This window comes from Bos javanicus, chromosome 17, assembly GCF_032452875.1.
Source record: "Bos javanicus breed banteng chromosome 17, ARS-OSU_banteng_1.0, whole genome shotgun sequence".
In the NCBI taxonomy this organism is placed as follows: domain Eukaryota; kingdom Metazoa; phylum Chordata; class Mammalia; order Artiodactyla; family Bovidae; genus Bos; species Bos javanicus.
Genome location: NC_083884.1, coordinates 11014229 through 11030959, shown reverse-complemented (window position 1 = coordinate 11030959; position 16731 = coordinate 11014229). Strand labels below are relative to the sequence as shown.

Genomic DNA, 16731 nt, shown 5'->3' with positions numbered 1-16731 from the left:
GAAAACTGCCTACCTTTTAGGAATTTTGCACAGATCAACTGATATAATGTAAGAAAAGCGCTTAGTACAGTGCCTGACCCTCAGAAAATAACAGATACAATACATATTTGTGTATCAATTGAGAAGTAGATAATTTGTTTGCTCTATTGGTTTAAAAGGGCTTTAAGATACCACCATTGTTTGCCTCAAAAGCTTTGAGCACGTAAAACTTGTCAGTAGTAACGTAAACCTTTTGAAACTTAAATACATGCCAGTTTTTACCAAGTTCCAAATGCGGAAAACATATTCAGTACTGCTTCTAAAATTAAGCTATCCCTAGAATGTTCTTTCGGAGCATCCCGAAATAACTAAGTGGCTCCACCCCTGCTGCTGCTAAGTCCCTTCAGTCGTGTCCGACTCTGTGCGACCCCATAGACGGCAGCCCGCCAGGCTCAGCCATCCCTGGGATTCTCCAGGCAAGAACACCGGAGTGGGTTGCCATTTCCTTCTCCAATGCAAGAAAGTGAAAGGTGAAAGTGAAGTCGCTCAGTCGTGTCTGACTCTTAGCGATCCCATGGACTGCAGCCTACCAGGCTCCTCCGTCCATGCGATTTTCCAAGCAAGAGTACTGGAGTGGGGTGCCATTGCCTTCTCCGGGCTCCACCCCTAGATTTTAGCAATTGACACAAAACTAGGCGGACGTTTCCCATTTCCTCTTATTCCAGCGAACTCCCCTATCCACTTCCAGGCAGAATCGCGGATCTTTGGGTCAGAGAAAGGTTCCGCTCTAAGATAATGGCTTCTTACACAGCCTTTCTTAAAGCTGGAATACAGTCAGCATAACAGTGTAGTAGGAGTTCCTCAAATGTTTTCAAAAGACTTGTACAGCTTGCAGAATCTTCCTGGGCCACTGCGCCGCCGGGAACAACTCCACAACTTCCGAACATTTCGACTTCCTCCACCCTGGTAGCTTGGAACGCACCCAGAAGCCCCGCCCCCGAAAAGTGACCAATCACAGAGCGAGAAGTGAGCCGGATGGGGCGGGCCTATCTTGCTCAGTCCTCGAATCACCAACCTCAGACAGCGAGGGCGGAAACGGAAGCCCTGGTTTGGCCTTGGGTTCCGCCTTGGGGGACTGTCCCGAAAGAACAAGTGAAGAAATCCTGAGGCTGCTGGGTTGGCTTTCTTGTCTGTTATCTGTCCGCGGAATCCTCAGTGACGCCTGCAGCCGCCGCAGGAAAGGGACGCCACCACCCAAGAAAAGAGCGAGCAGGCCGGCAGCCGCGGGGCAGAAACGAACTGACTGCACGGTCTTTACAGGCTGGTCCCATTCGGCGGCGCTCCCCTCGAGGCCATGGTGCCGGCGGAACTCTGGGCGATCCCCAGGTGAGGGCAGCGGCTCTGCCGGGGATTCCACCGCGGAAGAACTGGGTCGATGCTTTGTGGGGAAGAAAGAATGTTGCCCGCACTGCTCCCCGGTAGCCCCATGAGCGGCCGCGTTTGTGGCAGCAGTAACAGTAAGCACAGCGTGGGCCGAGGAGGCGGTTCAAGCTGCTGGTAGAGTCGCTCGTCGGCTCTTTTACCGTAATATGCGAGACGAAAAAACAGCCCAAGAACAGGGCTCCGCGTTACCATCTACTTCGAGCTTCTTTTCCTTCCTACTCGGAGCTGATTTATGCGGAAACATGCCTTGCACTTGTACCTGGAGGAACTGGAGACAGTGGATTCGACCTTTGGCGGTGGTTCTCTACCTGTTGTCCATAGTGGTTGCGGTTCCCCTCTGCGTGTGGGAACTACAGAAACTGGAGGTAAGAGGGTCCCGCACCATCAGCCGCCTACCCTTTCTTCAACCTCCTGTCCATCTAAGGTCGCCTGTTTTTACCCGGATGCTCCAGGCTTGATATCCTGAAAAACAAGTCATGTAATGAACCCATAGCAGAACCGATGTGTGGCTTCTGGTTGTTCACGGTTTTTCAGAGCATGCTACTGGTGGAGGTAGGACTGAGAAAATAAAATATATTACTATAGCAGCTTCGGAGACCACTGTTTTGCAGGCAGTCATCCATTTCCGGAAAGTAAGATAACTTTATTCCTGAAATCTGATCTGTTCAAATACTGAACTTAGTTAGGTCTACCTTAAGGACCAGGTGTAGAATTTTATTAGCATTTAACTAGCTTCCTGAATTAAAGGATTGAGTTGGTTCGACCTTGTTCTACTTTAAAATTGAACTCTAAGCCAACAAAGTTTTCAGGGAAAATGCCTTGTGTGTTTTTTGATGTCATATTCTTATTATGACATCAGGAAAGTACTATAAGCTGAAAGACCCCAAAGTAAATACTTAACTAAGCACTTTGCAAAAGTTGAAGTGAACTTTCAAGTTTGACGTCAATAAAACCCAAGGGACTATTTTTACTTAGAAACAACTGTTTCACAAGAGTTATGCAATTTGGGGCCTTTTGTGTGGAAACATTTTTATATAATTAAACAAATTGTATTCAGTATGTGTTTGTTTTATGTATGTTCACTCAATTTTTTTGTTCACTTTCCCATACTAGCATAGTCCATATAGTTATTTTTAATGTTACTAGACTATTACACTACATTAAGTATTTCTCATCCGTTAGAAATTTAGGTTATTTCCATAATTTGTCTACCAAACCACGTATAGACATCTTAATACTAATAGAGATTCCTTACTTTTAAGTATTTCTCTAGAGTATTTCTTAATCTGAAATATAGGAACTATTTTAAAGACTAATTCTGTGTAGCATAACCTAATTTAAGACTTCTCTTAGTTGTTGGTGTCAGTGACAAATAGTAGTCAATCTAAGAAAGAGATGGAAAATTTTATTCAAGACAAACTGAGAATTATAGCCTGGGAGACAGCCTCTCAGAAAGCTCTGAGCGCTGTCGTGAAGAGATACAGGGGAAGCCGGTGTATATGTGATTCTGGCTAAGGAGGCAGATGCAGTCAAGTACTCGGTAGAAGATAGCTAGTCACAAGGAACAGGTGTGAATTTAGTGAGTTTCTAAGTATGGAAAGATGCAAGAATCCAGATTCATAAAAAATTTCTGAAAACAGCCGACTGTCTGAAGGCCAGTTTTGCCAATTTTTGCAGAGTCTGCCCCGCCCCTCACCCCCACCCCGAATTCCTTCCAGGGTGTATTGTAGGTCAGAACCCACAGTGGCTAGTGACTTAATTCTCAAAGAACTGGATGGGCAGTATTTGTTATTTTACAATCCTTTCCCTTTCGCTCTTAATTTAGACCAAAGTTTGGGAAGCATTTTGCTACCAGTTTGTCCCATGGGACTGGGAATGCTTGTTCACGGGTCAAATGAGGATTTTCAGGTTTAGCCATTCAATGTACTGTTACTGAACTAAGCCCTGTCAACAGTAACCAAAAGCCTCTGGGCCTCTGTCTTATGTCCAGGAAATGGTTCCCTCTTGTTGCTTCCTCCCAGGAAGAAAAAGTTACACTGTTACAGTCTTGGATCTTATATAACTATATATTGGGTCAATCATTTCAAGTGGCCTAATCATTAGTTTTATCGGAGATTCGGATACATTTGGTAGTGCCAGAACCAATAACCATAAACAGGCATGAATGCAAGTAGTATAGTTAGTAACATTACTAAGGTTATAAGTAAGTATTTAAGTTTGAACTTCGTTACAGCCCAGCATCTCCCCAGGTCTGACCACTCTTCAGTTCCAGTCACCATCTTTAAGGGGAGTGATAACGTTGGCATTGTACATAAAGCTCAGCAATGGACATGAACTTGGGCAAGAGGCCTGATGTGCTGCAGTCCATGGGGTCGCGAAGAGTCGGACACGACTTGGCGACTGAACAACTACAGTAAAGCTCACCAGAGATGTCTGCGCTTACAAGTCAAGTGGTGGGTCGTCATGGCCCCTTTCAGAATCGAGAAAGGAATGCTGTCTTCTAAGTAGAGGCCAGAGGAGAGAAAGTGATCTTTATGTTTGAGCAAGTCCTGCTGCCACTGGAGAGGTCTGGCGAACACAGCACAGACGCACAGTGCACCCCAGAGGGGCGGGTGGGCGCCAGAAGGCAGAGAAGTTCTGTGTGAAGTGTTTCTGGTTTTGCTTTAAAATGTAAATCTTTATTTCATCATTGATGTCAACTCTACTTTTTCTGTACCAGCTTTTAAGGAATATTTTAATCTACAATCTCCACTGCTAACACCCTGAGCCAGGTTCTCATCATGTATTGGCTGGACTATCCTGAGCACACCAGCCAAACAGCTAGTGAAGACATAAGTCACGTTATGTGTATCCTCGTAAAGTTTTCCAGTCACTGCTAGTCCCGGATTAAAAGCCAACATGTCCCTGACTGTGGCGCCAAGCCCCAGCATGATCTGAACTCACCCCCCCACCATCTCACTCTGACTTTCTCTCCTTAGTTCGTGAGCCACCTCCACACTTGCTTTGCTCAAACGTGTAGGGCATGCTCCCTCCTTAGGGCCTTGGCGTGTCATAATATGCCTTTCCTTAGATGGTATTTCCATTCCTTTGTGTCCTTCAGGTTTTTATTTCAGTGTCACCCAGCTCCCCTGTTTAAAAATTACAAGCTTCTTTTCCTCAACTCTTCATATCCTCTTCCCTTCTTTATATTTCTTAGGACTCACCAGCATCTAACACGATTTATATTTTACTTGTTTTCTCATGCCCAAGTGTCTGATACTTAATAAATGATTGTTTGAGTCCCAGTGCTGCTGTATTCTGTATGGTTAGAGAGGGAAACATGACTCCTGCTTTCATGGAACTTAGTGATAGAGGCAAACACAACCAGCACAAACAGATCAATAAATGATGTGAAATGCTATGAGGAAATTAAAAAAAGATCTAAAAAGTGAACAAGCAGGGCAGCATTGTTCACATCTTCCAAAACAACTCTACCAGCCTGTGGAAAATTAAGTGGAAGTGGAAAGAAGTTAGAAAGCTCTTCAAGGTGGTTCAGAAGTAGTGGGTGCCCAGGCTATGATGACTTATGACCCAAGTCAGGATAGCAGAAATAGAGGTGGAAAAGTGAATTTTAAGCATCATGGAAATTGAAGAAACAGAGCTTGACAGGGGATATGATTGGGGAAGAGAGGCAGTGAGAGAAAGGGGGACGTCAAGAACCACTCTGAGGTTTCAGTCTTGAACAAGGTAAATGGTGATGCCAGTTCCCAAGGTGGAAACTCGATGGAAACTCAGATTTGAAAGCACTTGAGTTCTGCTTGGGACACATAGTTAAGGTCTGTGAGAGACATTCACATGGGCTCGTCAGATATGCATGTGCTAAGTTGTTTCAGTCGTGTCTGACTCTCTGCTACCCCCTGGGCTGCAGCCTGCCAGTCTCCTCTGTCCGTGGGGATTCTCCAGGCAAGAATACTGGAGTGGGTTACCGTGCCCTCTTCCAGAAGGACAAAACAGTGAGAAGTCTGGTGCTGCTGCGCTGTCCATTGGTCTTCACAAGTAAGAGGGTACTTTGTGAGCCTCGTCATGGTTTAGATGGAAGCATCGGTGGTGGTGGTTTAGCTGCTAAGTTGCGTCCAACTCTTGCGATCCCCATGGACTGTAGCCCGCCAGGCTCCTCTGTCCGTGGGATTCTCCAGGCAAGAATACTGGAGTGGGTTGCCACCTCCTTCTCAGGGGATCTTCCTGACACACAGATTGAACCCGGTTCTCTTGCATTGCCGGTAGATTACCAACTGAGCTTTGAGGGAAACCCTGGAGGCATCCGGGCAAAAGCTAAAAATAAATGTGGAGTGAAGAAGTGGTATCAGTATATGAAGACAGGTTTTTGTTCATTTTGTTTGTTTTGAGTATTTTTTTCACTCGGGAATGCATGGCACAGCAGATAGAAAGGAGTGTGGATTAAGGGAGGGCCTCCCCCGCCTCTGTGTTTTGTTGTTAAGATGTTAGGGACACTAACTACAGCATGTCCCTAAGATAAGGTGTAATTTTCTTTAATCTTCTTTAAAGCCCTGAAACAGGAATTATCCCCATTTTACAGATGTGAACACTGAGACTAATAAGTGGCTAAAGTGACAGTCATTCTCATCATTTACGGGATGAGTTTATGTCTTTAAAATGCTTAGCACTGTCCCCAGCACGTAGTAGGTACTCAGTAAGCCCCTAATTACCACTGTTGTTTTTAAAATAGCACTGTTGTTATTGCTGTTTATTTGCTATTTATTTGCTGTTGTTATTGTTATAGTGGGGCAGCAATGTGATAGCATTTTTGGATAGCATTTTCATTGGGATTAGGTTCACAACTGAGCACGCAAAGCAAAGTTATTTGCATCTGATTAAGCACTGGAAAAAGTAGTTGACATGTTTAGAGCCAGTATTGTATGAAAAAAAAAATACTTCTCTTGTAAACACCACAGTCACAATGCTCATGCTGTGAGAAGTCAGTGGCAACTGAGGTTGTAGAAAACTGGAGGTTTGGCTAGCCAGTCCCATGCCCGTGAGGAATACACTCAGGCCTGGAGCAGCCAGGCGACCATCTGTGCCGCCATCTGTCCACTCTTACTGGGCTGAGCGTGTGTTTACATATATAGAGGTCAGTAAGGGACACGCCCCCGGGATGCCATGCTGCCCTGCTAGCCCTGTGTCCCGAGTAGCCACTCTCCCTACTCTCCGGCAGTGCTCCCTGCTTCTCCCTGAGAAGTGAGCCGAGAAGGCACTCTCCTGTGTCCCTCTGCTCTCTGCTCTGAAAGCCACTGGCTGAGGGACAGCTGACTCACTTCTGGATGCTGGTCTTTATTGGTTTTTTCTTTCCTCTCTGCTTTCTTCAAATTACCTTAGGGAAAAAATCTACACTACTTGTCTCCTTTTTTCTGAGCCCAAAAGTGGCTGATAAGTTTAATATTAATCGCATGCTTCTATCAGTGTGTCTCAAATGTGAATAATTTAGAGATAAATAGAAATTAAAATAAATGTAATAATCATATTAATAATTTGTGCAGATACCTAGAGTAAGATCTTATTTTATAATACTACTTTAGTAGAACATATATAATTTTATTATATTTTATTATAACATTACATAAACATGTACACACATACGATAGGTTCAATTTCTTAGGCATACAGCTTTTTAAATAGCTCAAAAACCAAAACAGTTATAAGACCAGTGATTCAAATTAGTAGCATTACTGTGGCTGGATGATGCTTTTCTAAATCGAAATTACCACTTGCAATGTAAAACTAGTACTAACTCTCCTATGCAAGATTTCTACAATTGGAATCACCATACTGAAATGAGTCAATTCTCCAGTCACTTGTTTTATGATCATTTGAAAAAGAACTTTCTCCTTTACAGCATACTGAGGATGCTTGGCTTTCTTTAGTCATGAGCACATCAGTTTTCTCTCAAGTCTGCCACCAAGTTCTACCTTTTAGCACTAAAGCAGTCATAAAAACAAATGTAGGCATTAAAAGTACTTGGCAATACTGTTCTTAATGATCACCTTGTAATAAAGAAAATCTAGGGTATGTTACTATTATTGCCATCATTAAAATTAGTTGTTGTTTAATTGCTAAGTCATATCCAACTCTTTTGTGACCCCATGGACTGTAGCTCTCCAGTCTCTCTGTCCATGGGATTTCCCAGGCAAGAATACTGGAGTGAGTTGCCATTTCCTTCTCCAGGGTGTCTCCTTGACTCAGGGATCGAACATGAGTCTCCTGCATTAGCAGGCAGATTCTTTACCACTGAGCCACCAGGGAAGCTCAGTATTGAATTTTAAATGAAATTGAGCCAAGCAAAAATCTTTGGAAAATTATTGCTCAGACATTGTTTTTAAAATCTTCACCTCTGCATATTCACTTTTGACTTACTGCTTTATTAATTTCTAGCATTCAGCAAGACTTTTTAATCTGCTTTTCAAGTTTTCCATACAGTTGAATGTAGAAATTCATTGTTATAAAAATACATTTGTTCTCAATACTTTTGTTTTCTACTTCTGTAATCTTTGACTCTTGATGAAAAAAAAATCTTGTTCGAAACAGCAAAAGATAGAAGTTGTGGACTTCAGTTCTATTTCCATTAACTGCTCAAACTCCTCAAATACTAAAAACAGATTCCCAGCTTTTTCACTTTAAAAAGCTAGCATTTGCTTTTTTAAAATTTTAATTAAAAGGATTCACATTCAGGAGTACAAGGAATAAAATTTATTCTAGAGGGCTCCTCAGATAAAACAGAGGTTCAAATAAATTTTTTTTTATCAGAAAATGAGTGGATTACTTTAGCTCTGCCTTAAGGATGAAGCAGTTCGAATTATATTTTTAGAAATTGAGCTTTTAAAGGAAAAAAATGTTGATCAGATATTGACCTTAAAAAGAAATTAGATCTTTTGAAAATGTCTTGTCCTGAGTTGATAATATCGTGTATAAGAGACACGCATGTGTGCTTGGTCGTGTCCAACTCTGTGACCCAATATGGACTGTAGCCTGCCAGGTTCCTCTGTCCATGGAATTTTCCAAGCAAGAATACTGGAGTGGGTTGCCATTTCCTCCTCCAGGGGATTCTCCCTATTCAGGCATCAAACCTGCATATCATGCATCTCCTGTATTGGCAGGCAGACTCTTTATCACTGAGCCACCTGGGAAGCCCTGTGTGCTCTTACAGGGGCAATCTGTATTAGCATGGGTCCTCTGAACGGGTCCCTTGGACGCTGGCAGTGCTCATTAGCCAATGGGAGGATTAAAAGACATGATGCATGTCAAGAACTTAGCAAAGTTATCAGGCAAACAGCACTCAATAAGTCTTCTGTTCATATTTTGAGGAACAGTAAAATTTGCAGAAAACTTTGGTAAATTTTATCCCAACATAAAAGCAGAGGAATAAACCAGAAGATTTTTAGATTTGACTTATAGAAAATTCTAAAATTTCTGTACATCCTTAATCAGAAAAATCAAATATAAAAGGCCAATAACAATCTGAGGGAAATGACATGGGATTAGTATGCTTAATGTATGCAGTGCTATAACTAAAGACCATATGAGGAAAAATCCACCCCCTCCTTCTATAAAAGCACAAATAGGCTGTTATTGAAGAAAAAATAAAAATAGCCACTAGTTATTTGGAAAATACTGAGCCTCAGTAATAAATTAAAATTTAAAAAAATACAAAAAGCATATTTACCTGTTTAGTTTTAATATCAGAGAATTATATTAATATGTTCTTTGCTTCTTAAAGGTTGGCATACACACCAAGGCTTGGTTTATTGCTGGAATCTTTTTGCTGTTGACTATACCTATCTCGCTTTGGGTGATACTGCAACATTTAGTGCATTACACACAACCTGAGCTACAGAAACCCATAATAAGGTAACACGTTGATTCTACTAGTGTTGTGTGGCTTCTCTCATAAAATGTAAGTGTTATGTAAAATGCTTTTAATCATGTAAAGTGTTTTAAATTTGTTTTTGCTTTCTAAATAGGATTCTTTGGATGGTACCCATATACAGTTTGGATAGTGTAAGTATGCTTCATTTTAACTCATTAACTAAAAACTTGTTTTAGGATACTATAATTAAGGTAATAAAAGTAATGTTATTTGGCAATAAGGAGTTAGGTTTATAAGTGTTTTTAATGTTAATAAAGAAGGTAAAGTATAACCATAGAAAAGGCAGATGTTTTAAAATTTCAAATGAGTTGTTCTTATTCCTCTAAAGATTGTAATACTTAAAATTACCATATCATCCTTTTTATTTATTACAATATTTATTTGGACCAAAGCAGAAATCTTCCCCAGTGGATCCTAGTATATGTAATTGTTACAAATAACTGCTTTAATTTGATTAAATATAAAGAAAATGTCTTTAACATCATTTTCTATGGTCATGTCAAGAAGTTTTGGATTATATTAATATTGAAGAACTCAAGTACATAATATAACTTTTCTCTTCATATTCATTGTTTACCCCCAACAGAAATGTTTTTGTTTACCAATATGCAAGATCTTTATTGCTTTTAAAAATTGATTTCACAGATTACCTGGTAGCCCTCATAATGATAAAATTTAGCAAGTTTGATATAAGTATGTGACAAGACAACTTAAGTTTTAAAATAGGGCTATTGCGAGTGCCATGAATTGCAGTGGTAATTCCTTTTATTGTTTCTAACATCTGTTAAAACAACTTTTTAATATCTATGCTTCTTCATAGTGGATAGCTTTGAAATATCCCAGCATTGCAATATATGTGGATACCTGCAGAGAATGCTATGAAGCTTATGTCATTTACAACTTCATGGGATTCCTTACCAATTATCTAACTAACCGCTATCCAAATCTGGTATTAATCATTGAAGCCAAAGATCAGCAGAAACATTTCCCTCCTTTGTGTTGCTGTCCACCATGGACTATGGGAGAGTAAGTTTGTTTGGTTTTAATTCTTTAAGTTTGGTTTTACTTAAACAGATATAAGTGTCATTTCTCTGCAGTGTGTTAAGTGCTATATGCAGGACAAGAAGTATAAGACAGAGTCCCTACCCTCATGTAGTTCATAGTCAAGTTTGAATACTTAAAAAACACATTTTTATAATCCAAACATATGAGTTAGTTTCTTTTACATTATTTACCCTAAATAGAAAACTGACCAAGTTGGGAGAGGGGGGGTGGTGGGAAACTTAGAAATCATTTAACCAACATTCTTTTACGATTGGAAACCAGAGTCTGCAGAGATTAACTTCCTCAAATCACATAGCAAGTTAATGGCAAAATCAGGTCTAAGACTCAAGGAGAAGATAGTCTAGGTGGGAAAACGGCATTGGACATGAAATAAGAGTAACAAATGGTGATGTTTATTCTAGTTATATGTAAGTTAGTTGGCCTTGTTATTCATTCATGTAGGACAGAAAGGAAATAAAGCCTGCAAAGTTAAGTTGAACCTAAGATTTCATTTACGCTATGAATGAACCACTGGATGTTTTTCAGCAGGAAGCATTTGAAGACTGGCATTTTAGAAAGATTAATTTTAAAATACTATGCAAGATTCATTAGGAGGAGAAGAGTCCGGAAAGGGAAATAAATTATGTTATTAGAATAATTCGTTTGTGAGAACGAACTGAAAAAGAGGGGTGTGGAATTGAAATAGAAAGGAAAGATAATAAGAGAATCCAACAGAGAATCAACAAGACTTGATTACTGATAGATGGGGATGTAGGTGAAATTTGCAAGCCAAGGTGGGTGGAATGACTTGGAGGAATCAGTGTAGATATACACCCTAGGGTTAGCTACATTGCCTTCCCTGCAATACAGAACCACTTTGACGACATCAGCACCAAATGTAAGTGTCTCTCCTTAACATCCTTGCAATGACAGGGAGCTGCCTGGCTATTTGAAATAATAAATTCCTAAGGTGTTTATTTGACAAATATGTATTGAACACCTAGTATGTGCTAGTATATAGGTATATCATAATACATATAACAGATGTAGAACTCATGGAACTTACAGCTTGGTTAGCAATTAAATGAAGACACAAATATATAGTTAGTTACTTCAGGAAACACTATGAAGGAAAAACAATAGGAGCCTATGAAAGAGGATAGTGAGAATAACAGTTGGAGGTGGAAGGATATTGTACTCAACTCCAAATACAATAAGAACAAACGGATTTATAACCAAAGAGATTGGGGTGGTCACTGGGTGGAAAATTACTAAGAGGAGACATCAGGGTAGGAGAATTCTTTCTAAACTGCCCTAAAAAGAATGTTACTTAAGGCAGACCAAGAAAACATCAAGAGTGACGGATGAGGAGCTGGATTCGATCTCAAGGGTAATCAGATATTGGGAGGTAGGGTGAGATGATGAAGCGGCGGTGGTAATAGGTGTCTTAGCAGGATTTTTTGCTCAGACTGGTTTCCCAGGCCAAGGACAGGGCCTAGCTCATGCCTAGTTGAAAAGAAGGCTAAGAGGAACCCTGTCTAAAGTTTGGTCCAGGAGAGAGATTGTCAAGTGAGAAGCCATTATAGGATGTTAAGCAAAGGGCTAATACCCAAGTGTCATTTTCAGAGATTACTGTACTCTTTGTGTACTGAACTGGAAGTGGGCATAGATGCAGGAGATTGCAGTGGTCTAGTAAATATGATGACGATAGTGGAGGTGCAATGGCAGCTTGGCTTTGATCAGGACTCCTCTGTTAATACAGAACCTGAGATGCAGTTCTGGCTGCCTCTTCGGGCTGGCTCATCCCAGTTAGTAGGTGGTCAGCTAAAACCCAGAACCTTTTTCAAGGTTTCAAGGCTGTAGACCAAACTTTCCCTTTTCTGTGCTTGTGCAATTTATTTGTTCCTAACTACACAAGCAATTACATTTATTCTTGTTTACATTTTTTTTATGCATCACTTTTATTCAGGGATAATTTTTCATCAAAATTTTAGTTTTTATATTTAATCATATTTTCTCTTTTTAAAAAACTATATTAAAAGTTCCTGAGACTCTTGAGTTCTGACAGCTACTACCTGAATGATATCAGCAGTGTGTCCATAACTATAAACCAGGTTTTCTTTCCTTTGAAGACTTTAAACATTACCAAAGCCATGCAGTTTGGGGATATGGTTTTAGTAATATAAAACTTTTCATTCTCTTGTATATAAATACAGTTTAGGTTACCAGTCTCCTTCTATTGGATAACTGGTGATATATGTCTGATCATTAATCAGCCTGTTGCTGTTGAGGATAAATCAATATGATGCTTTGGTTTTAAGCATTATACTTAATTTAAGATGCAAATTTGCAGTCTTTAGATGTAAAACTGCATCTCCTTTTTAGACTATGATTTATGTGACATATGCAGTGAGCACAGTGAGTTTTCTTTTAATGAATGTTAGATTTTATGTATGTGAGTTTATGAGAGGAGGGGAACATTTTACCTAGTGATTTAATACTGTTAGGAAACAAATGTTTTCATGAAACAGTACTAACTCTTACTGTGTATTCCTTTCCACCCTCTTGTTTTTAAAATTGGATCATAGCCCACCATGTTGAATTTGCCACACTTTGAAAAAATTTGCTCTAGGGTGTATACCTTGGAGTGGATATGCTACATCTTTTTGGCTTTTGTGTGATTTTGTGATAAATTATTTGCTGAAGTGACAGTACCAAGTTACTCTCCCATTACCAGTAGAAAAGATTTTAGAATACCCACACTTCTTAATGTTTGCCTCTCAAGAGGTCATAAAGGTTTTACTGATTAGTAGTGAGTTTAAACAAGTTTTCATGTGTTTATCAGCCATTTGTGTTTTCCTTCTGAGAAGTGATTGTTTCTGTTCCTCATTTTTTAATGGGTTGTCTATCCGTAGGGGATCTTTATAGATTAAGATACTAATTATTTAATGCATGTTAAAAATACCTTCTTCTAGTTTTTGGCATGTTTTGGCACTTTATTGAGGATGTTTATATTGTTGAATTTATCAGTCTTATTTCAAGTACTTTTTGTCTGGTTAAAAAAATTCTTCCTGACCCCAGCATTATAAAAACAACTCTCCTGTGCTTTCTTCCTAAACATTTTACTTTTCCATTAAGACTTATAAACATATATTGATTTCTTTTTCATATGTTATATGAAGTAGGAATGCAGTTTCACTTTATTTGATTGACTTGCTGTCCTAGCACCATTCTCTCTCCTGCCTCACTGGTTATGTTGCCATCTCTGTCATATAAAGGTTCCATACATGTGGGTCTATTTGTGATCTTCCCTTTTTCTCTTTTATTAATTAACTTTTCTATCCCTGGACCATTTCCATACATTGACTACTATATTTAATTAATAAGTCTTAAATGGGCTATTCTTAATTTGGTGCTCTTATGTATAAATTTCTGATTCAGCTTGTTAGGTTACTTGAAAAATCCTATTGGGACTTTTTGATTGGAATTGAAATCAGTCTTCAATTTACTGAATTCAGTCTTCAATTTACTGAATTCAGTCTTCAATTTATTGAAATCTTTATGGTTATTTGAATCTTCTTATCTATGAATATGGTCTACTTTCTGCTTATCTAGCTCTTCATTTATCTTTCAGTATAGTTTTCTCATAAAAGTCTTGTACATCTTTTATGACTTTTTAAATGTCTTATATTTTATTTCTATTGTAAATGACACCTTTTTTAAAAATTAGTTTAATTACTACCAGTGTACAGAAAGGCAATTGGTTTTTGCATACGGAGCCTATATCCAAAAATCTTGTTAATTTTTCTTATTCTGTAGATCTTAAATTCTCTATGTAACCAGTCACCTTCAAAAGAATTTGTTTCTAGTTTTTACACATGTTTCTCTTCTCACTGTGCTCAGTACCTATAGACTTTATTGTATCATTCCTGGTTTTAAAGGGAATTCTTATAAAATCTCACATTTGAATATAATGTTTCTAAAGATGTTTTGTAGGCATCCTTTATTAGCTTAAATAAACTCTTTTTTATCCCTAGTTAAGAGTTTTTAATCATACCTAAGTATTGAATATCATCAAATGCTTTTTCTATCCCTGTTGAGATGATCATAATTTTTTGCTTTTGACCTGTTAATATAGTGAATTAGATTAATGACTTTTCTAATGTTATAATCCACTTGGCATTTGAAAGACAAATTTTAAGTGGTTATGGTGTATCATCAACTTTTCTACATTATAAGTTTTGGATCGCTAATATTTTGCTTAGAACATTTAGATCTTTGTTCATGAACAAAATGAAGTTATGATTTCCCTTTCTTATACTGTCACTGTCTTCATGTCCAAGTTTTACTGCCTACATAAGAGTTACTGCCTTTACTTACATATTACAGGAAAAGATGGGGTACTATATACCTTGAAAGATATGCCCTGGACTTTTCTTTCTGGGAGGACAAGTATAGAACTATTTTGGCTTCCTGTTGTTTCTAGAACAAAAATTTTCTTAATTACACCATTTAGGAATTAGGCAGACTAAATGAAGTTTTTAAATGTATGGACATATGTTTGAACATAGACTTTATTTTAAAGCAAATGAACATGTCCAAGGCAAGCCATTCAATATAATAGTAGTTCAAGTCTGTGCCCCTACCACCAATTCTGAAGAAGCTGAAGTTGATCAGTTCTATGAAGACCTAGAAGAACTCCTAGAACTCACACCAAAAATAGATGTTCTACTCATTGTTGGGGATTGGAATGCAAAAGTAGGAAGTCAAGAGGTACCTGGAGTAACAGGCAAGTTTGGCCTTGGAGAACAAAATGAAGCAAGGAAAAGGCTAACTTAATTCTGCCAAGAAAATGTACTGGTCATAGCAAACACTCTTTTTCAACAACACAAGAGACGATTGACACAAAGACATCACCAGATGGTCAGTACCGCAATCAAATTGATTACATTCCTTGTAGCCGAAGATGGAGAAGCTGTATACAGTCAGCAAAAACAAGACCTGGAGCTGACTGTAGTTCAGATCATCAGCTTGTCATAACAAAATTCAGGCTTAAACTAAAGAAAGTGGGGAAAACCACTAGGCCAACCAGGTACGACTTAAATCCCCTATGAATATTAGTAGAGGTTATAAATAGATTCAAGAGATTAGATCTAGTAAAGAGTGTGCCTGAAGAACTGTGGTTGGAGGTCTGTAATACTCTACAAGAGGCAGCGAACAAAACCATCCCAAAGAAAAAGAAAAGCAAGAAGGCAAAGTGCTTATCTGAGGAGCCCTTACAAATAGCTAAAGAAAAAAGCGAAAGCAAGCGAGAAAGGGAAAGGTACATCCCACTAAATACAGAGTGTCAAAGAACAGCATAGAGAGACAAGAAGGCCTTCTTCAATGAACAGTGCATAAAACTGGAAGAAAACAACAGAAGGGAAAGACTAGAGATCTCTTCAGGAAAATTGGAAAATCAAGGGAATATTCTGCCCAAAGATGAGCACAATAAAGGACAAAAATGGTAGAGACCTAGTAGATGCTGAAGAGATCAAGAAGAACTGGAAGGAATACACTTAAGAACTGTACAAGAAAATCTTAATATACTGGATTAATAGGATGGTGTGGTCAGTCACCCAGAGCCAGACATTCTGGAGAGTGAAATCAAGTGTGCAAAAGGAAGCACTGCTTTTATTTTATTTTAATATAAATTTATTTATTTTAATTGGAGGCTAATTACTTTACAATATTGTATTGGTTTTGCCATACATTGACATGAATCCACCATGGGTGTACATGTGTTCCCCATCCTGAACCCCCCTCCCACCTCCCTCCCCATACCATCCCTCTGGGTCATCCCAGTGCACCAACCCCAAGCATCCTGTATCATGCATTGAACCTGGACTGGTGATTCGTTTCATATGTTATACGTGTTTCAATGCCATTCTCCCAGATCATCCCACCCTCGCCCTCTCCCACAGAGTCCCAAAGACTGTTCTATACATCTATGTCTCTTTTGCTGTCTCGCATACACTGTTATCATTACCATCTTTCTAAATTCATATATATGTGTTAGTATACTGTATTGGTGTTTTTCTTTCTGGCTTACTTCACTCTGTATAATAGGCTCCAGTTTCATCCACCTCATTAGAACTGATTCAAATGTATTCTTTTTAATGGCCGAGTAATACTCCATTGTGTATATGTACCACAGCTTTCTTATCCATTCATCTGCTGATGGACATCTAGGTTGCTTCCATGTCCTGGCTATTATAAACAGTGCTGTGATGAACATTGGGGTACACGTGTCTCTTTCCCTTCTGGTTTCCTCAGTGTGTATGCCCAGCAGTGGGATTGCAGTATGG

At 39.1% G+C, this 16731-nt stretch overlaps 1 protein-coding gene across 2 annotated transcripts in view; it reads left to right on the top strand.

Moving 5' to 3' along the window:
• The first annotated feature begins 1104 nt into the window (after positions 1-1104).
• The window catches only part of TMEM184C (transmembrane protein 184C), a 29329-nt gene continuing 13702 nt past the window's right edge, over positions 1105-16731 (top strand). Inside the window, exons 1-4 of one of the 2 annotated variants that reach the window (XM_061384048.1) lie at positions 1105-1787; positions 9191-9321; positions 9435-9471; positions 10161-10366. In XM_061384048.1, coding sequence (XP_061240032.1) covers positions 1569-1787; positions 9191-9321; positions 9435-9471; positions 10161-10366 — 593 coding nt within the window. In that variant the 5' untranslated portion in view covers positions 1105-1568. The other variant, XM_061384049.1, reaches the window with a different exon arrangement.